This window comes from Plutella xylostella, chromosome 9, assembly GCF_932276165.1.
Source record: "Plutella xylostella chromosome 9, ilPluXylo3.1, whole genome shotgun sequence".
Classification (NCBI taxonomy): domain Eukaryota; kingdom Metazoa; phylum Arthropoda; class Insecta; order Lepidoptera; family Plutellidae; genus Plutella; species Plutella xylostella.
In genome coordinates this window covers 10,455,115-10,481,836 of record NC_063989.1, presented here as the reverse complement: position 1 = coordinate 10,481,836, position 26,722 = coordinate 10,455,115, and the positions used below count along the sequence as shown (strand labels likewise).

The 26,722-nt window shown below is 36.8% G+C and overlaps 3 protein-coding genes across 6 annotated transcripts in view; 2 read left to right on the top strand and 1 right to left on the bottom strand.

Annotated features, from left to right (window-relative positions):
• LOC105381585 (opsin Rh3) overlaps positions 1–1,361 on the top strand; it is a 60,005-nt gene extending 58,644 nt beyond the window's left edge. Inside the window, exon 3 of the mRNA XM_011551343.3 lies at positions 245–1,361. Coding sequence (XP_011549645.3) covers positions 245–1,287 — 1,043 coding nt within the window. The 3' untranslated portion in view covers positions 1,288–1,361. The remainder of the gene's footprint in view (positions 1–244) is intronic.
• A 3,075-nt stretch (positions 1,362–4,436) lies between these two features.
• Positions 4,437–7,298, top strand: LOC105387923 (methionyl-tRNA formyltransferase, mitochondrial). The gene is made up of 5 exons (XM_048623229.1): positions 4,437–4,616; positions 4,870–5,076; positions 5,695–5,828; positions 6,517–6,684; positions 6,826–7,298. The coding sequence occupies exons 1-5, from the start codon at positions 4,453–4,455 to the stop codon at positions 7,188–7,190; spliced, it is 1,038 nt and encodes a 345-aa protein (XP_048479186.1). The 5' UTR covers positions 4,437–4,452; the 3' UTR covers positions 7,191–7,298.
• Positions 7,299–8,072: 774 nt separating this feature from the next.
• Positions 8,073–25,362, bottom strand: LOC105387922 (glycerol-3-phosphate dehydrogenase [NAD(+)], cytoplasmic). Of its 4 annotated transcripts, none has more exons than XM_048623018.1 (9): positions 25,096–25,361; positions 24,644–24,821; positions 20,672–20,812; positions 20,184–20,291; positions 17,961–18,107; positions 17,298–17,481; positions 14,993–15,146; positions 13,433–13,525; positions 8,073–8,187 (listed from the first exon to the last, which is right to left on the bottom strand). In XM_048623018.1, exons 1-9 carry the CDS (start codon positions 25,137–25,139, stop codon positions 8,175–8,177), a joined length of 1,062 nt encoding a protein of 353 aa, XP_048478975.1. In that variant the 5' UTR covers positions 25,140–25,361; the 3' UTR covers positions 8,073–8,174. The 4 variants fall into 4 exon arrangements, with proteins under 4 accessions (XP_048478975.1, XP_048478972.1, XP_048478973.1 ...); XM_048623015.1 differs by lacking the exon at positions 8,073–8,187 and adding an exon at positions 9,243–9,378 and having other exon boundaries at positions 25,096–25,362; XM_048623016.1 differs by lacking the exon at positions 8,073–8,187 and adding an exon at positions 10,703–11,157.
• Positions 25,363–26,722: the final 1,360 nt, after the last annotated feature.

The following is a 26,722-nucleotide window of genomic DNA, read 5'->3' as shown; positions in this document are numbered from 1 at the left end:
TAAATCTATACTTATAGACTTGGAGGGCCGAAAAGTTAAACATAAAGTAAATAACAGGAGAAAGCTTCATTAACTAGTTATAGTAACATTCCAAATTATAGTAACCTTAAAACAATATAAAATAGTTACTTATTATTAATTAATAATTGAGTTTCGAGAGTGACATGTCCCTATCACCACACGCTGCTCTAACCCCAAACTAGGCAAGCGTCTGTAACCTTAAATATTTGTTATATTGTTCCAGGGTGCCTAATCTACGGGTTCCTGGGCGGTCTGACGGGCTGCACGTCCATCGCGACGCTAGCGGCCATCGCGCTGGACCGCTACTGGGCCATCGCGCGCCCACTGGAGGGTCTCGGCACGCTCACCGCCGTGCGAGCTCGCGTGCTGGCCGTGGCCGCCTGGCTCTACGCCGCGCTCTTCGCCTCCGTCCCCGCCTTCGACATCGGCTACGGACGATACGTCCCGGAAGGCTACCTCACGTCTTGCAGCTTCGACTATCTCACAGATGAAGTCAAGCCACGATATTTCATCTTTGTCTTCTTCTGCGCGGCCTGGGTCACGCCCTTCGCCACTATTACTTTCTGTTATATTAACATCTTGCGCGTCGTTATCTGTAAGAGGAATGTTTCCACGACCAGCAGCAACGACCACCGCCTGTCGACGCGCCACGTCAAGGAGCAGGCCAAGAAGAAGGCCGAATTGAAACTCGCTGTTCTAGTCATAGCTGTTATAGCCCTATTCTTCGTGTCGTGGACACCGTACGCTATCATCGCCTTGATGGGGATATTCGGCAATAGGGACCTCATCACTCCGACGTCGTCCATGATCCCGGCTCTGTTCTGCAAGACGGCGGCCTGCATCAACCCGTTTGTGTACATCATAACGCATCCGAAGTTCCGGAAGGAGATCAAGAACTTGTTCAGCAAGGGCAAGTCGCGTCAGTACGGGGGAACGATGAGGACTATAGGCTACACGACCGACGCCACCACCTACCACCGGCCCAGTAAGGATTCCAGCGAGACGGACGTTGAAGTTGTAGAGATGAAGGATATACCGTTTCAGGGGGAAGGGAAGCGGGGTAAAGAGGGGGTGAAGTCTGTGTCAGGGCGGCTGTCGGAGCGGGAGGGCTCTCAGCGCAGCATCAACGAGTCCATGAAGAGCTACGAGGGCGACGTGGTGTCGCCGCCATCTTGGTTCCGACAGCCGCAGTTTTCCAAGAAGCGCAGCTTCCACCGGAGGTCCACCAGGAGCGTGGTCTCGTTCGACACTAACGCCGTGTTGTAAACACTGGAGTCTGCAAGAGTTGACCACTTGAGACTTGGCCCTTGACCCCTCGCGACCTTCTTCCTTCTTTCGTGAACGACGACGCAATTACAATAGGGTTGGGAGGGTAGCGGGCTTCTAGGTCAAGTTTCAAGTCAATTCTTGCGGGTAGGATAAGTGATCGAGCGATTATGTGAGTCCAATTGCAGGTATTTAATGATAAAGACTGGCTTTTAAAAGAGATGGAATATTTATTTTAATATTTAAGATGAAAGATAAAATTATTGTCGAATAAAATCGAATAACTAGTTAGTACTGTGTAAAGAAGTAGTCTACCAACTAATGTTTTAAATCTGTTTCTCATATCGCAATAAGTTATAATTAAGCTGTAGGTACTTAGTAGTTACCTCTTCACGTATACAGGCACTTAGTTCTGTAGAAATGATGCTTTATTGCATATAACAAAGTATGTATTGTAAGTAGTTTAAGTAATTATATACATAGTAACATCACTGGACATCAGGAAAAGAAATTATATTTCATGCCGAAATAATTAGGACATTAATTTACAAATCATACAGTGTATTTTACTTCAGTATTAAGATGAGATCGTTATTTGGAGCACTTGGGATAATGTATTTGTATTTCTATGAAAAGAAGATTTTGAATGAAATTGGATATCACTCATTCTACCATATAATTACAGGACCCCATTTTTTTATGAATTTAAATAACTTATCTTCATCAATATGCTTTTTTTTTACTTAAAGAGGATGATATTATGTCTGTTATGTACCTACCTAATTCATTATGTACTAATATCAACGATATCTAGGTAACTACCTACTGCTTATAACTATAGGCCATTGTAAGTCGTATTGTAGTTAATTTCAGTACATCGATGTAAGTGCAATGCACATTAGATATACTTAACACACCTTAAGAGAACCTAGTTTAGTAGTTAGCATGATACCTACTGAGTTACTGAGATTATGAGGTTCTATGGTACTTATCTATGTATTTTAATCATCAATAAGAAAAGCCACCTTTCCTCCCACCAATTTGATATAGAAACATTTAAGTAGGTATTCGTCAGTCAGTCAGTACCTTCCTACAACAGACTGACTAACTGCCAAAACTTCAGTTATAATTTTGAACACAATTTATATTTTTTTTGTACACGTTAGAATTTGAAAAAGTTTTGGCAGAGCACAATTTTAAATTGTGCCGTCAGATTTGCTCCTATTGTGTGGTCGCCATTTTTGATCATCGTCCGTGAAACAAATGAACGGATACGTGTGCAGTAGGTAGTAACTTCTGTTTCAATCGACGTAATCCGGAAAGCTTGAGGTAAACACAAAACAGTTGAATCGTTTATCGTTTCATTGTTTGAGTTTGATGCGATGATGTTTGACCTACTTTCGGACGGCTACGGTAGTAGGTTGTAGGTTCCTATGTGTAGGAGTTAGGAGTTGTAGGACGGATCGGTTCTGGCTTGCGTAGCACTTTGCACTTGGTTGATACCTATACATACCTGCGGTTGCCACACGGGTTCGTTATCGACCTCGTTTAATCGATCACTGCGCCGTATTTATGGCGAATCGAATCTATAGACGTATATGTAAGTAGTCGATAACGACCTCGTGTATCGGCAGCTAGTGTAAGATTTAATCAACCTGTAGATCCTGATGATTACCTAGGACGGTAAACATGTAGGTAGCAATACCTACGAACCTATGAACAATTTATTGTTTTAGTTAGGAACCTATTTCAAATGGGTTTCCTATTTATAATGTAAATAAACCTAATAGTACCTACGATTCATTAATTTCACCGTGTATGTAAATTAAGGAATGACTTTTATTTTTATAACGCAGGATTTGATGCATTATGTAACATGAACCTAACTGTTACATACCTGAAAGGTTTGGTAGATAAGTGAGTAGGTACTATGACTCATCAAATGCTACATCACTGATGATAATGAGGATTAGGTTCGGTTAGCTATCCTAGTACCTACCCAGGTACTAGGATGTGAAGACCTCCTATTAAACTATGCTATAATGTGGTGATGGCTACTGCTGTATAAGTAAGTAAGTGCTGTACCTATCGACTACCACCGAACTAAAATTATAAAATTTGGTACTTAAGTACTTAGTTATGAAGCACAGGTACCTAATACTTCTCTTCAATGCTATGTACGTACATGTCATACCGATATAAGATTTGATTATCTACCCACTTAGGTAGGTACCTACGTAATTAATTAATCTATTTGTATGTACATAGAATAGAACGTGATCTCTTTGAATCTTTAATTAAATGAGTTGATGTTAGTGTTGAACAGTGTTTTTTTTTAATTTATTACCTGTCTATGGTCTGTTTTTTTAATCTCAGATACTACTTACCTAATTGTCAATTCTTAACGGTTCATCAAATTTGAATTCAATCTGTATCTTAGATAAAAAAACAGACATTAGTGCATTGTGACTTAAACTATGGACGAACCAAAATAGTGGTAAGTATTAGATATAAAGTACTGTTAGCAGAACTGAAACCCAAAAACTAGCCTAATCACATTTTCTGCTCAATCTGGAGAAGTAAAAAATTACCTACTTAAAATTATAAAATAAAATGAAGTACTTATGTACCTAATTATAATTACTTTTAAGGTAAGGTACTTCCTGCTGTGAGTTGCACGGAAATCGCAGTTAACCAGAGGCAATTTACGAGTTGGTAAGTACGTAGGTATTTAAAAGATGGTACGTTCAAAAAAAGATAAATTTTATAGGAAATTACAAAAACTTTCTCAGCAAGCCATATCTCTAAAGCCACTCTGAAAGATAAAATTATCAAGAATCTGCAAGTGCAGCGCCAGTTCACCTGCATTAGATGACCCACTAACCACGATCACAATGTAGGTACCTTTACTTTGGTGTACTGAAGTGAATGGATTGATTTAAAATTAACTATATGTATACTACGAACGTAGATAGGTACTAACTACTTCTCTCGTACTCGAACTTGTACTTCTCTAACGAGATTATAATAAATCTGACTGTAAAATCTCAGAACATTCATCAACTTACTAATACTTAGTTAATCTGTGGCGTTACGCAATAAATGAATGCAGTTTAAAAACATTTTTTCACTTGGTTAAGTTGGTAGTATTGCGCAAATGTCAAAATGAGATTACAAGCGCATAACCTAAAATCCCAGTTATTTAAACAATTATTTAATGTAAGCCCTTGTTTTAGTAGATTTATAAGTTCTAAGAAATGCTTTAATGTTTTATTCTTCGGTTCAGATGGAATAGCCTTAAGCAGCTTGAAGAAAATTAATGATTTAAGGTAAATTACTAGGACTAACTCTAACATAACTTTGATACACAAATTTTGTGTTATTTATTGCATTTCTTGTCCAGATTATATTAAAAGTAAATGCAGTCACTACCTAAAAATGAAATTTAATTGGTTATTTTCTCAAATTTGTTAAATCACTTGTGAAATATATACTATCATTACACCTTGGTCACTGGCTTATTATTTATTATGCACTTGTGGAATAAATACACTAACTTCATTATTATCCTCTATATTTCAGGAAAAGTGAGAAAATCATCAATCAATTGAATATAGTCACAGCAAACAGTTCCAAGCATAAGACAATAATAGAAAAATATGCAGAGTCCGAGAGTATAAAAACACTTTCATGGCCATTACAGGGAATAGAGAATGCCAAATATGATATTGGATTAATTGTAGCATTTGGTCATTTAATTAAAAAAGATCTGCTGGAAAAGTTTCCTTTGTAAGTATCTTAAAATCGTAATTAAATTATGTAAGATTCATAATTTCATTAAAGTTCAATTGAATGATCAAGCCATTTTATTTAAGATCATTTATAAAAGTATAAGTTTCTACTTAACTACACTAGTATGCTCTGCTTATCAGGACAGGCTTCTATGGTCATTCGGTAGGGAGTAAAGGAAAAGCTCCACATAATAGGGAATATGCATGTATTTTTTTTTATACTCTTATTGGATAGATTTACATTGCTCTATTATTATTTTTTAAATTCCACGCCAAAACAAGGGCCATTGATTATTCTGAGATAGACATGTCAACTAATTTTACATCACAGCTGTAAGAAAATACATCACATTTCAGAGATTTGAATTAAAGTACCACAGTTTTTTGTACTTTTCAACAATTATTTACTCACTCAAAAATAAATTATGATAGGTATAATTTTGAAATAACAAAGATTATTAAAAATAATATTTGACCTTTATTTAAATGACATGCATATTCCCTATTGGCATCAGAGTGATGTCAACAACATAATGAAAAATAGCCCTTGCGTCTCGCATCTTGTTGCTGTTGCATATCACTGTGTATCTTAACCCAACATACTTCAACATTCCAGAGGCATGGTGAACGTGCACCCCAGCCTGCTCCCGCGCTGGCGCGGCGCCGCGCCCATTGTGCACACTCTGCTGCGAGGGGATGAGGTGACTGGAGTGTCGCTCATGAAGATCAGGGCGGACCGGTTTGATGTTGGTCAGTTTTTTTACTATTTCTATAGTCCTATCATACTAGGCCGAGAATCACAGGTCAAAGAGATCACGAGGCGGATTCAACTGGGATGGGCCGCCTTTTCAAAACTAGATGATGTCCTGAAGTCTAAGATCCCACAATGCCTGAAGACCAAGGTGTTAAACCAATGAGTCTTGCCCACACTAACATACGGTGCCGAAACATGGATGCTGACCAAGGAAACTGTGCACCGAATCAGAGTTGCACAGAGAGCTATGGAGCGAGCCATGTTAGGCATTTCGCTTAGAGACCGTATTCCCAACGTGGTGATCCGCAAAAGGACCAAAGTGTTCGACGTCGGTATGCGGGTCGCCGAACTGAAATGGGAGTGGGCGGGACACTTGGCTCGTCGGGAGGACGGAAGGTCACAGAATGGTGGCCTAGAGACGGACGAAGAGCGGTTGGCAGACCACCTGCTAGATGGTCCGATGACATCTGCAAGGTTGCAGGGAAGCAGTGGATCAGAGCGGCACAGGACCGGAAGAATTGGCGTACAAATAAGGAGGTCTATACCCAACAGTGGGCGATAGAAGGCTGATGATGATGATGATGATGATGATCATACTAATATTATATAGAGAGAGAATGTTGTACTTACCAAATTTCTTTTACTTTACTTTTACTTTAACATCTAATCTTCCCAACTTTTCAGGTGAAATTATCAGTCAAGTGAAAGTACCTATATCCGAAGATGTGAAACTGCCTGAACTGACAGAAGAGCTATCAGAGATTGGCGCCAACATGTTGGTCCAATGTTTAAGAACTCTACCAGACTGTTTGAACAATGCACAACCACAAAGTGAGGATGGAGTAACATATGGTAGGTTATTTCTACAACATTCACCAAAATAGAAGGATGGTTAATTATTTTTTCCTATGTTTAAATATAATTATGTGAACTTAACCCACTAACAACCTGTCTAAATACTAACCATAAAATCTTCTCATTCATCTGTTTCAGCCAAGAAAATATCCAAAGACATAAGTGAAGTGCGGTGGTCAGAAATGACTTCCACAGAAGTATACAACCTTTACAGAGCGATATACGGCGTCTACCCTTTATCTACAAAATTCAAAGATAAACAGATAAAACTATTCGATGCATTCATAGTTAGTGGTGAGTGTACAAATATTAATGCCCAAATAGGATCTCTAGAATACTGTGATAAAAGGCACGCTATTAAAGTGCTATGTAAAGATAAAAGATATATTTATTTCAAGTCGTTAAGAATCGTTGGCAAAAGAAAGATATCTGCTACGGACTTTTATAATGGTTACATCAAAAATGTTCCTAGTGATTTAAGAAATTTCGTATTGTGTCAATAAAAATATGACTGTAAATAGACGTATATGTAACTACTTTGTTATTATTTATTGTTTTGTATAGATTAATGTAGATTTAAGTTAAAAAAACGATAAACAGCCACATTTAAAATATTTAAAAACCTTTTATTAATAAAATAAGTTATTTACTTACATAAACAATGGACCTACTAAGCACATATTAATTTATTAGGAACTCTGGCAAATACATAGAATTCCAACACAAGCAGTATAAATAAATAAGTACTATAAACAAAATATAATATAATAATAAATATATATTTTTTACTAAATTGGAATTCTGTAAAATTAAATGGGCGACCACTAAAACTAAAGTTTGCACTAAATATTTTAATATACTACGTACCTAAATATTATTGATTTATTTTTAAATAAATTATTAAACTTTAAACTTAACACCACAGATAATTATACTAACGAGTTATGTATCTGATATTCACATTTAATCAGATAGAAAACATCGATTTATGCTATCGACTGTTTTTAGGTTTCATTCAATCACTCATACAATAAAATAACGGTATCCTATTCTAAAGGGTGAGTATCTAGTCTAAATTACTGTAAATCGGATTATTACTGATTGCTTTGGATTTTGACAGCAGAGGCGAAATGTCTAGTAAGTGAATATCTATCGTGCAAAGGAAAACATCTTGAGGAAACGTGCATAAAGAATGTGCTTGACCAATAGGTAGGAAATAGTTCAAGCATAGGAACATAGAGTTAAAGACAGGATACAGGTATATGCAGAAAGATTCTATTCTAGTAAGAATAACAAACAGATCAGAGAAAACTATCATCGTAACCCTGCTTTACACTAGGTAAATAATATATCTTAATGGATAATGATAATAATTTGTACATTTTTATGTAAGTATGTTTACTTGTTTTGTACATTAGTGTCTTATTATGATTTACCCTTAGAATTGTATCTATTTCTGAGTTTTTTTGTATTCTATACTGCCATCCTTAAGCTTTAACCCTGAAAATAAAAATGTAAAATGAATATAAACACATATTTTAAATACTTTTGGAATAATTCGGTGCAGATATTAAAAAGATAATAGATAGAAAGTGTTATAGATTGTTCAGAGGGCAAGAGATAGATCTTATAATTTCAAAAGTTATAAAAAAGCCGTTATTTGTTGAAAATATAAAACAAGGGGCGGAGAAATATAGGTATTGCTGGAAAAATACTTACTTTGTAAACACATTATTATCACAGTTTCTACTCTATGTAGGTATGAATGGTTGCACAAAAGCAATCTGTTAAGTTAGTGTTGTGCATGGCAAGAAGTTACTAGTATCTGAAAGGTACTTATTTACTACTTTAGGATATCTACAAGTGTCCTACATCAGGACTGAAGTATTATGGCTAATTTTTTCCTGGTGTTATATCAGCATTCTAACAGTTAAATGGAAAATAATCAGGACTACAATGACAAGTACTTTAACTGTCAAACAACGAAACTCGCTAATAGGGCCGGGCCATTGAACTAATATTACTATAGGGCCCTGTCCACCATGCGCCACTGAAATCTTACGGGAAAATCGGGATCTAACCTGCCTATCATTCTATCTGACATTTAGTTCTATTAGTGTCGCCGCACACGGGCCACCGGCCACAGCCACAAACGCCGCCACAAGAAGCTTTTGTGTGGCCGCCACCGGCGTGTAAGGCGAATCCATATAAAATGTACGAAAATTACCGGTTGTGGCCGGTGGCCCGTGTGCGGGAGCCCTTAGTGCAGCGCCGTGGCTATTGGCCCTCAGCGATGCCGCAGACTACTAGTTAGTTATTTAGGTATGTTATGTCCAGCAGTGGACGATTATTAGATCATGATCATTTGTTTATACTTACTCATCGGCAATGATTATCTAGCACAGTGAGCTTCATAAAGTAGTAGATAATTACTTTTGTAACTTGCGAAACTAACAAACCTATTAATTCATTGAAAAACTGTTAGTTCGACAAGATAGAAAAGTTTCGTATGCATGTTATATTATAAATTCGGTGATAAAATATGAACACAATGCTTGTAACATGACATGTTTAATGTTGTATATGTACACATATTGACATAAAACAGAAGCCCGAATATGTTTCCTTACCTTTTCGAATGCCTAGCATATACTGCAATGTGATTTTGTTACATTTTTTACTATCCGCACTCTGAAAAGAAGATATTTTTGGTTTTCTCAAAATATGAAGTTTGACCACGAAACGAAACGGGCCAGTAGCATTCCAATCACAAGAAAAGGGGGCTTCTGTTTTTTAATTGAAAAATGAATCTATAATGAAAAAGTAAATAGAAACAACAAAAAATAATATTGATGGTAATGGAGATGTATAAAAAAACTCTCGTTAACAAAATTTAAATGATCTACACAAAAAAAATATACATTTAAGTAGTATCTTAAACAATACAATTTTTAATACAGACTAGCACAAAACAGATATGACATGAAACATTCAAGGAATATACCACATAGTCTACTTGAGTGGATGAATATCAAACTGCCATATGTCCACCTACCCGAAAAATTGACTTTTTGATTTGATCGTATTCTCCGTTAAAATGTCAGTTTGCCTATGCCCTTCAAGTTCCAATAAGTGCAAGGCATCCATGAGAAAAAAGCTATTAAAAAAGTAATTTTTTTTCAAATCCTTTTAAGTCTAACCGTTTTGCATTACAAATTTTCACAAGTCCATTCCGGCCAATCACAGAGCGTAATTTTTTCAACATGGCGTCATACTTGTTGAGAATTTCGAGGCTGTGGTGTGTGCTCCCAGTGTTTTATAACGAATATGAATGAAAATGTTGAGGAAATTGTGATTGTGGACCCTGATAAAGCTCGGAAAAGGAACAGATTGAAGAGTGTAGCAAAAAAACGATAGAAAACTATGGCGAAGTAAGTTTAAAACCCCTTTTTTTCCAACCCACGTGTCAAACACAAAGCATTTTCGTAGTAAACACAGGGCCGTATCGGGTAGAATATAATACGGTAGGTAGGTACTTTTCTACCGATAAATTTTGGTTGATTAACTTCATTTTATTTAATAGAATATAGACTATATTAGTCTTACTGAGTCCGGCTCATGATATTAGTATTTTTCAAACAACTATAAGTCCTTATGACTCATATCAAAACAGCATAAGTCTTGTATGGGCATATCAAACTGCTATAAGTCCAAATTGTTTATTAACTTTTACGCCTTTCTATGAGTGTTATAATGGATTTGTTTATTAAAATACATTCTTAAGGTCACAAGTCAACTGATTAAATCACGGGGCAAGTTCTATGACCATTAAATAATAGAGAAAACAAAAACCTCCATTTCCCAAATTTTGCGTGGACGTGACATATGGCAGTTTGATATTCATCCACTCACTTATACTCGTAGTTAGATATGTTTCTGATAAAAATAATAAATGCGAAAACTTTAATGATGCAAGTACCTAAACCGTTTAAGTTAAAAGTAAACTTAAAATAAATTATGTGATATAAAGAAAATTTTATTTTCCTCTAGCTTTGAGTTATCTTATCAGATATATGAAACAGAAAAAGCAGCTGTAGCTGTAGAAAGTATGCCATGGCATCTATGAAATCATCCGTAGATTGCATGTTAAATTAGGCCATAAAGGTGCAAATTGGTAGCAGACTACGTGTCGCAACGTCTCAACTGGTTTCTATGCCGCTGACTGTCAAATGAATCCCTTAGAAATACATAATCCGCTACCAATTTCCAACATAGGGTCCGTTCACACAAATCGGCCCGGACACATCAGATGTTTATCTCTTTCTTTCGTATCATTTCGTATGTATGAACGGACCCTAAGAAGTTAGTTTTGTTGAATGAAGTAGTCTTTAGTATCAGAAGGTCGGTGGTTCGATATCCTGCGAGCGTCGTTCATCGCGTCACAGAGAACATTTGGTCAACGGCAGTTTCCTAGAATGGTATTTGATCATTATACACTGAAACAACGCTACAGGCATGCATGGGACATTCATAATATGAAAGATAGCATTAAAGACTGATTTTCTTTGAATAAGATGTACAAAGCACAAGGCTTTATAAAATGTAGTGAGATGTTAAAAAAAGAATCGACCTTAGTGTGGTAATGAACATGGATGTAATTGTAGCTAAAATGTTTGAGTAAGATAAATTGCTGAATAGAAATTATTTTTTAAAGTTATTTTACTGACCCTATACCTAGACAATCTAACCGTAAACCACCAAGATATCCTCGCGTTCATTTCAAGATAAGCAACAGAAAAGAAAGGAAGAAAATATATATTATAGATTTAATCAAAATATGTATAAAACATCACAACATGCATATAAAAAAACATCACTTAAAAATAAAATATACATATAAAGCAAAAACGCCACTCCATACAAATGATTAGTAAATGCTTATATTCTTGGGCGCAAATCTGTAAAAACATAAAATGATATGTATGGTAGGTTTGAATTGACGGTATATCGAAGATCTACAGAGGTACTTACCGGTAAGGTAATGAAAAATGGAGCTAGTTTAAAATATATTTTATTTCAAAATTCCTATGACTTAGGTGCTTCCTTTAGATACAGAAAAATATTAGATTTTTTAAGTGCAAGATCGTTGTAAAGTGTTGTTAATAACCATGATAAAAATATTATAAATGTACAATCAACAAGATTTAGTATCATACATTAGATTATTCTACTTAATTAACAACTAGGTTCATATTTATAACAACAATACCGCTATCTAAAGTATTAAAATTAAGTGTCGGGTGTAGAATCCAACATAATAAAATAGTATTTATTGTAACTCGGCTTTCAAAACAGATTATATTGTAGATGTTATAGATCAACTATAAGATAAGATATTTTATTATAGCCTTATTTATCAGAAGCAGAGACCGGTAACAACCACTCATACTATAGTAACATGTGTATGTAATGTAGTATTAAATACAACATAATTTATGTAAGTATACAATCACGTCCTGTGACTACAAATTGCAATATTGGTGTATGAATAATATGACTGAAATTCCCAGTTACACGACGTACTGGTGGGTAGAGTGGGACAAGAATAGTCAGGTTTATTTTACCCACTTTCGAAAAATAGAGTGAATAAGTGTGTCAGTTGAAACGGATATGGGCCAATTTGATTTGTTTAGAAACAACTTGATCTACAAATGAGAAGGAATACACTATGTCCGGCTATGGACATGCGATTAAAACTAGGGGATCATAGTTATCGAATCACAATGCATGCTTATAAATCCCTCGTAATTACAGGCAAAATTTGCTTCTTTCAGAATCTATATACGAGCAATAACTATATAATGTATGTACCTACCAATAAAGTGAAACTAATTGATAAATAATATATATGACAATCCAATTTATGTCACATAACCACCGCAAACCGTAGGCCTTTTCTAAGAACAACCTTTAAACCTATTAAATATCCCTTCAACTATAGTTTCTCTCTAAATCCTTCACCAATTTTCAAGCACAAGCGGTGTTTGGTGACTAAGCATTTGAAAATCGCAGTCAATATTATTCATAATTCAATGGTCAAGATAAACAGACAATAAAATAAGAACTAAAAATTACTTATCTAAACATTTCTTCTCAAAATATATACACATTGAATTTAATTATTTTTTATTCTATATTTTAAAAGTTTATATTTTTAATTTTAAAATATTTCTTTTGTCTGTTTATCTAACCACTCGTTGTGGAGTAAATACATGAAAAACCAATCAATAACAATATCTAAGTACTAACTCCCTGTAAAAATATACATAACAATTGTTATTTACAAACATAATGGCATGCCTATGTAAATGCCAGTATCTAAACTACTAGGATCTAAGTATAAGTCGAAGCGTCCTTCTTTTATTGATTAAATATTCATTATTACAAGCCAGGGCACAATTATGGCAGTGTATATACATTGGGAGTCCGGTAAATATAAAATATATTTATGAAGTATCATAAAAATAATTAGGTAAGGTCCCGTTATATTATAACCCTTTGGGTGCAGAACCCAAAAAAATAACACAAATTAGCGATAGCTAAATCCAACAACGCCGACGCCATTTAAAAAATCATCAGCCAATCACAGCACGGAACGCCAAACCATCGACCAATAAGAGAAGGGCGCTTCGCAGACTATTCTAGAAGCTACGGGATAGAAGGAAGCGTTTATAGCAGTTCTTACATATGCTCCGGGTGGCTTCTGATGCAGTTGATGAACTCGGAGGGGGGCTTGTCGCCCTTGCAGATCAGGTATACCGCCGTGAACAGGGGGAACCTGGGAAGCAAGTTGAAGTATACATTAGTAAGTAGTATAGATTATATTGTGTAGGTAGACTAAATATACAAGTCCCTGGTAACTTACTAACGCTACCTATGGCCGTACACCCGCGAATATTTGCCACCCGTACGTTCGAAGAAAACGGAATCGCAAATAACATAATAATATAATTACAATAATATTGCGATATTTATTTTTTTATTACGAGTACTGCATGCCAACTCTTGTTGGAGACAAAGAGGAAAGAAATAATAATTGAATTTTAGTCAGCAAATTATGATCTAAGGTTATCAAATAAGTTTTTTAATTCCTATTACTCGATAAATACTAATGAGTTACGTGCATATATCAAAATGCTAATTATTGTTATAATAACATTACGAGATTACGTAAAATAATACAAGTTATTAGCTTATCACTCAGACAGCTATTATTTGACTTAAATCCTAGACATTATAATGTAGAATAGGTACTCAGAGATATCATTATCGTAATATAGCACCAGTTATAATTCCGAAACCTCTTATTATTATTATTATTGTATTAAATAATAATAATAATAAGAGGTGTCGGAATTATTTATTGCACAAATATAACATAAGTGTACAAAAGGTGGACTTAATGCTAAAAACATTTTCTATATGCCAACCTACAGGTCTTATTATATTTCCGACCAATTAAAAACGTTAAACACGTTTATTTATAACATTTTATAAATATCACCAACAAAACCCGAATGAGCTACTTCAAGGATATTTTTATTAATATTTAGCCCTACGGCCACCTTTATATAATTTTAAATGACAAGGTAAGTGCATCGTTTTATTCCGCATTGCACGGTATAGCACGCTATCCGCTGTGCAAGCCAACTGGTGGATTCTATTTTGGTCCGGCCTCGAACTGACTTACATTATCAATATCACAGACAATCATATTATGACGGGTTATTTGCTTTATGGCTTTAGTAGTGGGGAATAGTTAAACTTGAACAAACTATACTGAGGTAACTTAGCTGAAGTAGAGATAATTCATATTGATCTCGATTCCACTTAGTAAAATTTAAAATAAAAATACCTCCATAATAATACCTACATGTTAAAGCAACAGTTGGTATTATAAACCGTAGTCCCTAAACGCAAATGCGCTTAATATGTATCAACATCAACATGTTATAGTGAAGAAGAGGCCCAAAGAAGATCCTTCTTCAGAACAACTCTCGTCATACATACGCATTTTCCACATTATTTAGAGAATCCTTCACGAATCGACATCTACACAATCCACAACAAGTTTCTTTCGCCATTTCTTCTCCTTATTAAGCGAACCTTTGTGAAATAATGATACAGTAACTGCCACTAACACTGCCTAGTGCGCGGGAGGCCTAATATTATGATGACCTTCGACACATAATTTTAAAAGTTAAAAAAAAAACGAAAACAGAACATTTCATTTCAAAGTACTCACTTGTCCTCCATGTTCTTATTGGCCAGCATGTGGTTGACCTCCTCGGCCGTGATTGGTCCCTGCAGCTTCTGTCCGTTCAGCAGCTCGTCTTCCAACTCCTTGATGGAGCGTCCCGTCTTCACGAAGGCTTCTGCCACCCGCCGGTTGCGCCCGCCTGGGAATGTGAGGGGTGTTTGTTTAAAATAGGTAGGTATTCTTATAATGCCACGTGTGGGATTACCACAATCGAACATTTAAGCAGCGTCGCGTAGCTTGCTTGATGCAAGACGAGTTGCGAATGGGATATTATTTTGAAATCGGGACTTCATGGATTTCACTGATGGTACGGTCAGCTGCATAAGTCCTTATCTGTACCTTGTCAAACTGATGAACCGTCAATATTTCAAGGAATGGATAGGCGGTTTCAGATTGACAAGGTACGGTCAGGTGCAGAGAAACCTGACCCCCCTCTCATAGTAACAATGTTTCTGAGAGGGGTCAGGTCTTTCTGCCCTTTACTGTACAAAGGTGTATAGCTACTTATGCAGCTGACCGTACCTCCGCGAGTGAAATCAGTTGTACCAAAACGTCGCTAATCTGATGCTAACTGACTCTAATCTAACTGAGTGATCTGTACAGTATGGTGACAAAACCCAGCGCTAGTGTTTGTCACGGAAAGTTAATTCCGGAATCTGACTTGAACCTTAGTGCATTCTAATCTCCTTTCCTAAGCTACATGGCTAGTACCATGTCTTTAGCTGGTCTATTGCGGGTTAGAGAAATAGTTTATTATTAACTAGCTGCCACTGCCACATGCCAACTTCTTTCACAATTTCAGCTAATGAACTGACGAAGTTTAATGTCAAACTAGTTTCAAAATATGTAAAGATATTCATATACGTATGGTATTCAGTTGGTGGTATTTAGACGTTCAAGCTTCGTTCGAGTAAGTATAGGTACTTCGTAAGTATTTGTGGTTCGATAGCTTCTAAATTCCACCGATAAAATAAATAAAGTACCGTTTCTGTAGCTAATTGCATTACTTTATAATCAAACGTTAAAACGTGAAACGCATAAATTGCAAAGCGCAAATGTAAACAAACCAGTATAGTACAGTACCTACCTAGGAGCACTAGCTATGCCTACGTCCTATAGCCAGTCTAGTAATTCAATGTGACCTTAGCCTTGGTTATAGCAATATGCAGAGTGGACGGTGATTAGTCACTCGACGAACTCTATTAGATAATCACATGTAGGCAGTAGACAATAATGCGTTGCAGTCCTAACTCATAAAATTGAATCTCTACCATCGTTAAAAATACGAACTGGAAAAATGCTGATGTTTGTACCATTTGATATTGATTAATGATTTATAAATGTTTATAGGAAAGTTAATCATAAATAGTGCTGAGATTATGCTTCATTTATATTTAAAAACAAATCAAATCAGTTAAAGTGTGGACCAATCAGTAAGTCTGATGAACGATCAAAGGACAATACGTGTACCTATATATGCTTCTTATTTGATGACTCACGATAATAATGTGTAGAGGAAAGTAGATGGAAAAGAACTTAAAACATAACAAAAGAATATTTTTTTGAAGTCAAGGTTAAACTCTTGTTAATTTTGTCAGTAGTTACTTTGGTAGATGTACCTACAGGTACATCTACCAAAGTAACCAATTTCTGAACGAAATCCAAAAACAACACGATTTGGCTCAATAAATGAGAACTGATACTCGAGATGTAATTGGCATGTATTGTTGTGAGTTTATACGTTCAATGATTTTGAATGTCAAGTTTAAGAATCCACGCGTATTTACGTGTTGATCCGCTTGCCAAAGGCATTGTATTACCAGGGGGAATGATCTTTAGCTATGTAAATAACACTCTGAAAAAACAACGTTACTTTAAATGTATGTTGTAGTATAACAATAAATCGATGTGAAACCTCAAGGGCACTGCGGTATAACGTATTATAAGACATCGTTTTTAGTTCAAATAAAGGCTCAATGCGTTGAATAAGTAGATACCAAGAACAGGGCAAGCGAAGTTTGCGACACCCGTAGCCCGATGGACCTACGGTCAGCGACTGACGCTAATCTGACTGGCCAATCTTTTCAACACGGTCACAAACCCTATTTCAGCATGCAGAGTCCGTGCGCCATTATTATATCGTTTTGTTATGTGCTGGCGTTTCACAGTAGCATATAATATATGGCGTAAATGCCACACCGTGACAAACTCTAAATGCGCATATTGCGCACTAATATCTACCTAGTGTAGTCTACTGACAAACAGGGTTGAACAATCATCAATCACTCACCATAACACGTAGTAATCAAATCAGCGACGCCACAAGACTCGAAGAAGGTGCTCAGCTTGCTGCCCGGGTAGAACACGTCGACGAACTTGATCATCTCCATGAGGCCGAGCCGGATGACCGCCGCCTTCGTGTTGTCCCCGAACCCGAGACCGTCGACGAAGCCCGCGCCAACGGCTACTATGTTCTGGGGAGAGTTTGGATACATGAATTTAAAGCCGGCAAAGTCGGGCGAATGCTACAGAATATAAAGAGCCTGAGAAGCGTTGAGTAGATGTTAGTAGTAGTAGATGGTAGATGCTAGTGGGGTTGAGGAAGAGCCAGAATATAGTGTTTACGGAGTTCTTAGTTAAGGCTGTCTGTCCATGTCCACCAGAGCGAGGAAATAATCGTCCAATGAAATTGCTTCTTCACAGTTTTAATGCAATTTCATTGGTCGTTTTTTACCTGGCACACCCATCAGCTCTTTCGCTCCGCTCTGCCCTTACCTCGGTCGGCGTTTGCATCAATACCTACTAATGTTGCGATGTTGTACTACGCTAAGAGTGGTATCGCTTCTGTAGCCTGTTCTTAGAACCAACCAATCCTATACATCACAAATGGTAGTGCTATCTCCTTTTCACCTTGAGAGCGCCGCGGCAACCTGTAGTGCTATCTCCCTCTCACCTTCAGAGCGCCGCATATCTCCACAGCGTCTTCATCGTCGACCACCACGACCCTGAACTCGTCCGTCTGTATGAGGTCTCGCAGCACAGGAGCTAGGAGCGCGTCGCGGCACCCTATTGTCGTCTCGCAGAACTTCTCTTCCGCCACCTGGGGGGAAAGGAGTTGGGGGTTAAGTTGGGTCTCCCTGTGGGAATTCTAGGCTAAATAGGAACCCAAAGCATTCAAGGATAATGTAACTTTATAATGGTGAAAGTTTTTTTTAATCGGTTCGATAGTTTGTGCATAATTATGTGCGCTTCTTTGGCCTTCTTTCAAACGGCGTTTTGGGACGGAGCTATAGATCAGCTAGACTGCATCTTGAAGAGCGTGCACCTAAGCTACATTTTGACCCGGTGATCTTGATGCCGTTCAAAGCTGGCGAGTCAAAAGCACACATACTCGTATAGCGTGCACTTTGCAATGTAATCAGTAGGTTAATTTACTTTATCAATTTAATTCGATCCAGGCGAAATTGGAAATTGAACCTTACGAAAATAGGTAATACTCTGGCATTTACCTTTAGTTGGTAATAAATCTGCAATAAATGTATGTATATTTCCAGGAGCAGAGTAATCCCCTTTCCACTATTACAAGTATCGTATTCGTTATCTAATCTATTAAAAACCATTATAGCTGATGCTTTCTGTCGTTAGCCCTCGTAAATTCAATTTAACGAGATGTGATAAAATTCATGTTGACAGAACAGTAGATAATTTATCGATAAGCCGGCTTTACATGTCTTGCACTCGTATCAAATATCAATTTACTTGATTGTAGATATTGTAACATGTCATGCATCCTTAATTTTGGTATCTACTTATACCAGCTAATCGTATTTGAATTCTTTAGTTCCGACATATGGCAGCATGACACGCTTAGTTACTTCAGTACTCTTCAACCTTCAACCTGTACGTCAATGAGCTTATCGTGGGTCTGAGGAGCACCAAGGTCGGTTGTCATGTCGGGGGAGTTTGTATGAACAACCTTAGTTATGCGGATGACATGGTGCTCCTCAGCCCCTCGATCAACGGTCTCCAGAAGCTACTTTCAGTCTGTGAGCATTATGCCAATGCTCACGGGCTGAAGTATAACGTATTGAAGACGGAGATGTTGGTGTTTAGGGCTGGCAGAGGTCCGGAGAGGATCCCTGAGGTGGTTCTAAATGGTGCACCAGTTCGGGTTGTGCAGCGGTTCAAGTACCTTGGCCATATTTTGACGGAGGACCTGAGAGACGAGTGTGACATCGAGCGGGAGAGGCGGGCACTCTCGATCAGATGCAACATGCTCGCGCGTAGATTCCACAGATGCAGCAGTGATGTCAAAATCACTCTTTTTAAAGCATACTGCCAAAATATGTACACCTGCCATCTGTGGATCAAGTACACCAGAAGGGCGATGAGCACCATGAGGGTGCAGTATAATGATGCATACCGCACGCTCATGCGGCTGCCACGCTTCTGTAGCGCGTCGAGCATGTTCGCGGAGGCGGGGGTGCCCGACTTTTTTGCCGTCCTCAGGTCACGTATCGCTTCTTTCTGGTCGGGGCTGAGCAGCTCCGGAAATGCAATCTTGAATGTTGTATCGCAAGACATCACCAATCCTTTTTACAAGCATTGGATATCTGTTCATCAGGACGCGAATCGTAAATGACTGTCTTTTGCAAGTGACTAGTATAACCCTATACATTATATTGGTTATTTGCAAAAGACCTTAGACTTAGATTTTAGATTTTTTTATTGTAGCTAGTTTTAAGACAATATGGGTACTGCATTACCTGAAATAAATGACTATTTATTTTATTTATTTATTTTATTTATTTGGCGGATAAAAAAATTCACTGCTTTGTCACTATCAGATTTTAACTGAGCTCTTAGAACTTACAAGGAATTACAAGTGATTCATAAAACAGCCACAAAAATTCGTATCTTTCAAATTCATAAGCATACCTAATTCAAATACCGTATCAAACATGTTTTACACCTACTTTTGGTTTACCTAACTGAGTAGCTAGATTCATCACGACCCATCACGTCCCCACTTCTGGGGCACGGGATTCCTTCCAGGGAAACGGTTTTAGGCCTTTCCACCACGCGGGCCCAGTGCGGATTTAACAGCTACATTACCATATAATGTAAAATTTGTGCAATAAAGTATTAAATAAATAAATACAACAAAGAGACTGACCTCAGAAGCGATGTTGGCGCCCATGAGTACCGCACACGGGATCTTCAGATGCCTCGTGATGATGTGCGAGATCAGGTCGATGCCGCCGCCCTCCGCGATGTCGAAGCCCTGGGGGAAACCAAACGATTAGTCATCAGGATTGAAGTGAATATGAATAGATTCATGGTGATCAGGATCCAGATACTGCAAGTCAGGACAAATATGTAGTGAGTACAATTCACGCTGATGTCATATCTAAACGGTGCTACAATCACTAGCCATGTTGACCAGCCCGACTCTCTCTCACACTGTCCCCTTGAAAAATCGAATTTTATTGTCTTTTGATCCTGACTGTACCTTTCTTTGCGAAAGGTGTAAGACAACGGAAAAGACAATTCAGTAATACGTCCAAGGCAACGAAGAAGACAGTATATACAGTGATATTTCCATGTTCCAATTTTAATGTGATCAAAGTACGACTCTTATCAGAGGCAAGGCACCAATCTTACCTTGATCAGCGATAACGCAGCAGCAGTAGGCTTGATCTGCCCGAGCAGCGAGGAGCAGATCTTCCTCACGAACTGGTGCGGCACCACGAAGATCAGGATGTCTGCGTCACGCGCCGCGTCCACCACCTCGGGGATCGCTACCTGTGGACAAAACATCTCTTAAACCTTTGTTACACCTACCGAGTACAATGGCGAGACAGTATCCTCGGCCGATCCTCGACCAATGAACGGTTTCACCACCGAGTGCTTGGCCGAGGATACTGTCTCGGCCAGTAGAGTGGCCGGTAGGTGTAATCAGAGTAGTAGAGGTACTATCTGGTTTGGTGATACACATGAAAATATTCTATTAGAATGTCCATTTTTCCATCTACTATTTACAGAAACGGGATTAATATTATTGGATGAACAGAGCGCCTAACTCAGCTATTACACACAGGACATTATTTTATATTTAACCAGCAATTTACACATGAGCTAGCCTAGCTGTGCTCAAATAAGGGCATATGTATATGCAAAGGTACACCTCGAAAGAGAATAGAAATATTTTTTAATACTTAAGATATCAAATGGATGCATAACGACAGGCTTATCAGGGAAGTTTTATTAGTAAGTAAACATTATTATAACATATAGCGGTCCAAAGTTCTTTCACATTTCATAAATTATAATCTTGGCGATAAGTTCACTCGGGGGAGTGTCTTTGTGTGAACTTTGTTCTGTACCCGTACTATCATTACCTTTTAGTCGAAGTGATATATGCATTTTCTCCCATCGTCAAAAATCGTCGAATCAAGTGAATATCGGTCACGGAATGGTCTACAACTCTACAGTATTGAACTATTGAAGTTTAGACCGTGCTAAAATTTAAAATTGTTTCTTCAGAATCGGGCCTCGTACCTATGGCTTTTTGGATGGTGATGAGGTGGGTGGTGTGAAGTATGTATTCATTTGTTTCCTATATTATAACAAGACAGTAATCTCATCAGTCTTTAAATAGAAAGACAACACAGTTGCATAACCACAACTAGGCATAGCAATGTATTAGCCAATGACATTGGCACTGAACCGCAGCACTGGCGCTCCGCTAAGGAAATGTTACCAAAATAGAACACCTTACTATTACGTAGTGTTACATTGTAGGACGAGAATAAATTAAGTAAGTCTCAGTAATAATAAACAAGATCTACTTAGAACTATGAAAAACAAAGATATGTTTTCTGGCAAAATATTATGCGAGCACTTCTAAAAATGAGAATGTGGCATTGCCGGTTTTTTTACGGATTTAAGATAAGATTACTTCTATGTGATGTTTATTAAATTAATTTTAATATTATTTTATACGGATCACATAGAAGTTAGCTATCTTATACAACAAAGATCGTTTCGCTACAAAGACGCTTCCTTATATCATTTTAAATACTTAGACCTCAGTAGGTACCAAAAAAATATATTATTCAAACCAGAAATTAATTATATAAAATACACAGGTATACGAGCAGGCAGTTTACGGAAGAGTTTCCAAGTGAGATAAGATAAGTGCGTTTGCTCAGTTCGAGTGTTCGTAGACGTAAAAATTCCCACACTGAAGTGAGATGCAACTGATATGATAGCGGCGCTTCACAGCTTTGTATTTATAGTTTTTGTAACTATTATTTATTACTTATATGTTTGGGTATATTTTACACTAAAAAAAACGGCACATAGTGACAAGAATTAATTTAAAATGCCAGAACCAATATAGAGAACCCATAGGTTCTCGATTCTTAGGTAGATATGGCATACTAACTGAAAACGTGCCGTATGTAACAAATCTACCGAATGCAGTTCTTTTTAGAAATTACAAGATAAAAAGTGTTGATTCAGCTGTTATAAATAGTTTACTTAAAATAATAAGTAGGTAGGTACTTATACTTAAAATCTTGACCTTATCAGTTATTTTCTGTATCAGATGTAACAACTTAAACTATTGTTTTAAGTTATTTGATGCAGTAAACATACAAAAGTGGTAAACGAGTTGAGATGTACGACGTTGATTAGGCGGCAACTGCGAGTTTAGTATATTGTATGGTTTCTTAAAATTAGACGTTGGCCCTAGTTGACTTCAGCAGACATTAACTACAGTTCAGTTCACGTAAATTGACCACTGGAATGCATTCTTATATTGTCCTCCAGTATCCATGAGCCCATGGATTGCTGTCGTGTTTTTTTTTCGTGTAGCTTGTCATAGAATTTGTCCTTCTATAGCCAAAACGAGGTTCGAGCGAAAAAGCTACTTATCAAATATATTAAAACAGTCTCATTAACATTATTCAATATCGGGATAAACAATATGCGATACAGGATAATCTGTTTGCATGATAGCGATAAACCCGCGCACTATCACTTGTAAACATCAAACATATTGCTTTTATCGTAAAGGACTTGGCACTTCCATTACACCTACTGTTATTATTTATCGACACTGATAGAAAAACTCCAACCCTATAGGACGGTAGGTTACATTTAATATTGTATTTTACATGAGTAAGGATGGGGTGTACGAAAGAAGCCTCCCCAATCCGACGCACCCTGGGCATCCAGCGAATAACGCTTTTCTGACTGGCAAATATTTTCACCGTGTATATTGACATACCCTAGATGCGATTTAGAGTTTGTCACCAAGAAGAATGTGTTTGTGGTGACTGTAATCAGTTTTCACATTGGATTTTGTAAGTATATACACTGCTGCTATTTTGGAATGTCGCCACGTAAGGGTGGGACCAAGAGAAACAAGTATTAAATGTCACGATCTTTAAAAGGGCTTTTGGACAGTAGTAATTTTCACTTTATTTACACCTATTTAAGGTTGGGAAGGGAAGGTGTGACGACATGATAGTACGAATCTAGCTTGAGTCTAGTAGGTACCTAGTGTAGGTTTCCTCACAATGCTTTCCTTCTCTACATATATTTTTACTGTTATTATTCTCTATTATTACACTTAAATAGGTATGTAATGGATTTTTTATGGTTCAGAAACTGTGAATAAAACTTTAAAAAAGAGGTAGAGATGACCTTATCTGTTATGACAAAATATTCATATTTTACAGACTAGTGGGAAGTACTGAATTCAAATTAATTATATTGTCTGAAGACATACCTACGATAATTATTTCAAGAAGATACCCTTGCTTTACTGGGCCCTAGTAGGTTTACAAGGGTTAAGCTACATCATGCTTTCCTTGACCTTATGCCCTTACAGTTACATTATGGTTGACCAAACAATAATAATATGATATACCTAACATAAATAATTTTACACCTCAACCTCACACCATTTTAGGATTATGGTTGTAATATTTGCTAGAAGTAGATTTTAGTTTTAAAACAAAATGAGTGGTGGAAAATCTACATGAACATTCATAGGTAAGATTTTTCAGGTTTATAAGTATTTATACTTACTTATATTAAAATAAAATGGTAAAGCACTGTCTAAATTTCTGAAAGACCTTGGTTCAATTCTGAGCCAGTACAGATATAATTGGTTAAGCTTATATCTTGTACCTGAAGGATTCCAATTCAGCCTCCTTATTATATTGAAACCAAACATAGAGTATGAAGTGTGAGTTACTATGAGCATTATCTGATGTTTTTTAGCTCAATAAAACACATATCCAAAAATGGTTACCATTAGTTGTATAGAGTCAAAGTCACATATTTAGTTCAAGAACACACAAAGGTGGTTTACTATTTTTATTTGCTTAGTAATAGGTATTTTATTGCATATAAGTACAATAAACTGAAGGTTAAACTCAGTAGTAATGAAATAGTTATCTTCATTACTATAGGTAAAATTAAGAAAATGCTGTACTATATTTATTTAAAATTTAAATTTAGTTTTTATCGAATACAATGTCAGAACTTGGCCAATTTTAAATAAGAACTGAAAAATCCAAATTATACATGACTTTTCAAAATTATAATAGATTAACATACCACATTTTCGGGTAGTTTGTGCCCCGGCAAGTATTTCACATTCTCATGTGTCTCGTTGATGATCTCTGTGAGCTTCTTGCCCTCAATCATCTCCTCAAACACCCACATTGTGACAGTATCCTCGAAGTTGGGGAGACGGGCTGCATTTCTGCCAACTATCTTGGCTATTGCTGAACCCCTGAAACAAGTTATTTATTCAACAATTTTGTAGATTTGGGTATGTAATACTCTGATAAACCAACCAAAAAACAAGATAGATTGATAAGTTTATATTGTAAGTATCTTTGTTTATTTAGATGAAATAGTAACAGACTGAAAATCTTGAGTCCAATGTCAGGGTAACATTGTTATGTCATCAACTCATCACTAGGGTCACACAGTATGTTTATACGCTTCCATTAAAACTAGTCCAAAATATATGCACATAAATTTGAGAGTAGAAGTAAATTTACCAATTTCCCGAGCCAATGATGCAGACTTTTTGCTTTGCGGCCATCGTGAGTTCACAAAACTTGCAGTCTTAAAGGTTAGTAAAACAGTAAAACGGTGATCGCACTAGATAGTGCGGGCTGAGGTGACCGAGTATACGCGACCGCGCTATGACTGAGCTGTAGATCCAAGCAGCATATTATTATTAGCAAAAGTTATCAATGTTATCAGGCGCCGCGACAGAAATAAACACGAACGAACACCACACTTCGCTCCGCGCTCCGCCCCCTAGAAATTTTGTTTGACAGTGACAGTGACAGTCTGTCACTGTGTGACACCAATGACGTTGACATTAGAAGAGGTCGCAAAGCCACAGAATAATTATTTTCTTAAAACATAGGGCTATCCACACATTTCCGGGAGGGCTATCCGTGTTACGAGTTGTCCGTTTCAGTGTTCCCAAAGTATGATCAAACACTGAAGGCGCCGACACACTAGCGGACGCGGCTTACGGACGCGGCTGTCAGCCCGGTTGCAATTTACCCCGTCCCTCACGGAACACATCAGAGACGAGACGAGTTCCCGGAAATGTGTGGATAGCTCGGTGGTTGCTGGTTTCAATGCAAGTCTATTAATTTATTTATTTGGAACACAGGAACACGATGTCTGAGAACACGTTTTTTTATTACTCCTATGATTTGGAACTACTCTAATGATACCACCCCACTTGACTTTTCGTATTTGTATATTTATCAAAACTGCTCTATTTATGTGTTAATTAGCTGTTTCCGCGCGCTTCGCTTCGCCTTAAAAACTACTACTACTACTTTTTCCCGTGGAAATTCCGGGATAAAAAGTAGCCTATGTTCTTTCCCAGGGTCTAGAAAATGAAAATGAAAAAATATTTATTTAAATTTAAGATTATGATACAAAAAGTATAGGTTGCAGTGTTTGGTAACAATTTAAAGGTGGTGATATAGCAAGGGCTACCACACTAGGCTAGGCCTGTGTCGTGGACAGCCAGTAAACAGTTTAACAATTTGTTTAAATATAGTCAGGTGGCGTAGTTTAACAATTTCAAATTTAAAATGTCTTAGAACGTAAAGAAGTTAATAAAGAAAACAAAAACAAAAATAAAATAAAAACAGTTTCTCAATTTAAGTAAAAATTATCTTAAAAACTATAAAAACAAAACTTTAAAGACTTAAAAATTAGTGCAGTATTTAAAAAATAATCAAAGTAGTTAAAATTATAAATCAGAGTGAGATGTGGATACCTAATTGAAAAATAAAACAAATTATGTTAAGGTTATATCGTAATTGTATAATATATATATAATATGTATATAATATAATATATATTGTATTATGTATATTATTGTATTATATATATGTATATATGTAAAATGTAAGGAAGGCAATGAAGATAAGTAGACCGTATGTATACCAAATTTCATTAAAATCTGTTCAGTAGTTTTGGCGTGAAAGAGTAACAGACAGACAGACAGACAGACAGACAGACACAGTTACTTTCGCATTTATAATATTAGTTAGGATTATATTCACCGTAATAAATAGCTAAGTGTGGTGCCAGCATAACCAGAAGATAAGTCTTTTTTTGATGTGGCAATCTTATAACTGTAATTTTACA

Excerpts from the sequence above, each read along its gene's own strand:
- LOC105387923 (XM_048623229.1), top strand. The coding sequence starts at position 4,453 with ATGAGATTACAAGCGCATAACCTAAAATCCCAGTTATTTAAACAATTA. Across the intron at positions 5,829-6,516 it reads GGCGGACCGGTTTGATGTTG|GTGAAATTATCAGTCAAGTG; the intron begins GTCAGTTTTTTT and ends CCAACTTTTCAG. Across the intron at positions 6,685-6,825 it reads TGAGGATGGAGTAACATATG|CCAAGAAAATATCCAAAGAC; the intron begins GTAGGTTATTTC and ends CATCTGTTTCAG.
- LOC105387922 (XM_048623015.1), bottom strand. The coding sequence starts at position 25,139 with ATGGCCGCAAAGCAAAAAGTCTGCATCATTGGCTCGGGAAATTG. Across the intron at positions 20,292-20,671 it reads CTGCGTTATCGCTGATCAAG|GGCTTCGACATCGCGGAGGG; the intron begins GTAAGATTGGTG and ends GGTTTCCCCCAG. Across the intron at positions 17,482-17,960 it reads AGATATGCGGCGCTCTGAAG|AACATAGTAGCCGTTGGCGC; the intron begins GTGAGAGGGAGA and ends AACTCTCCCCAG.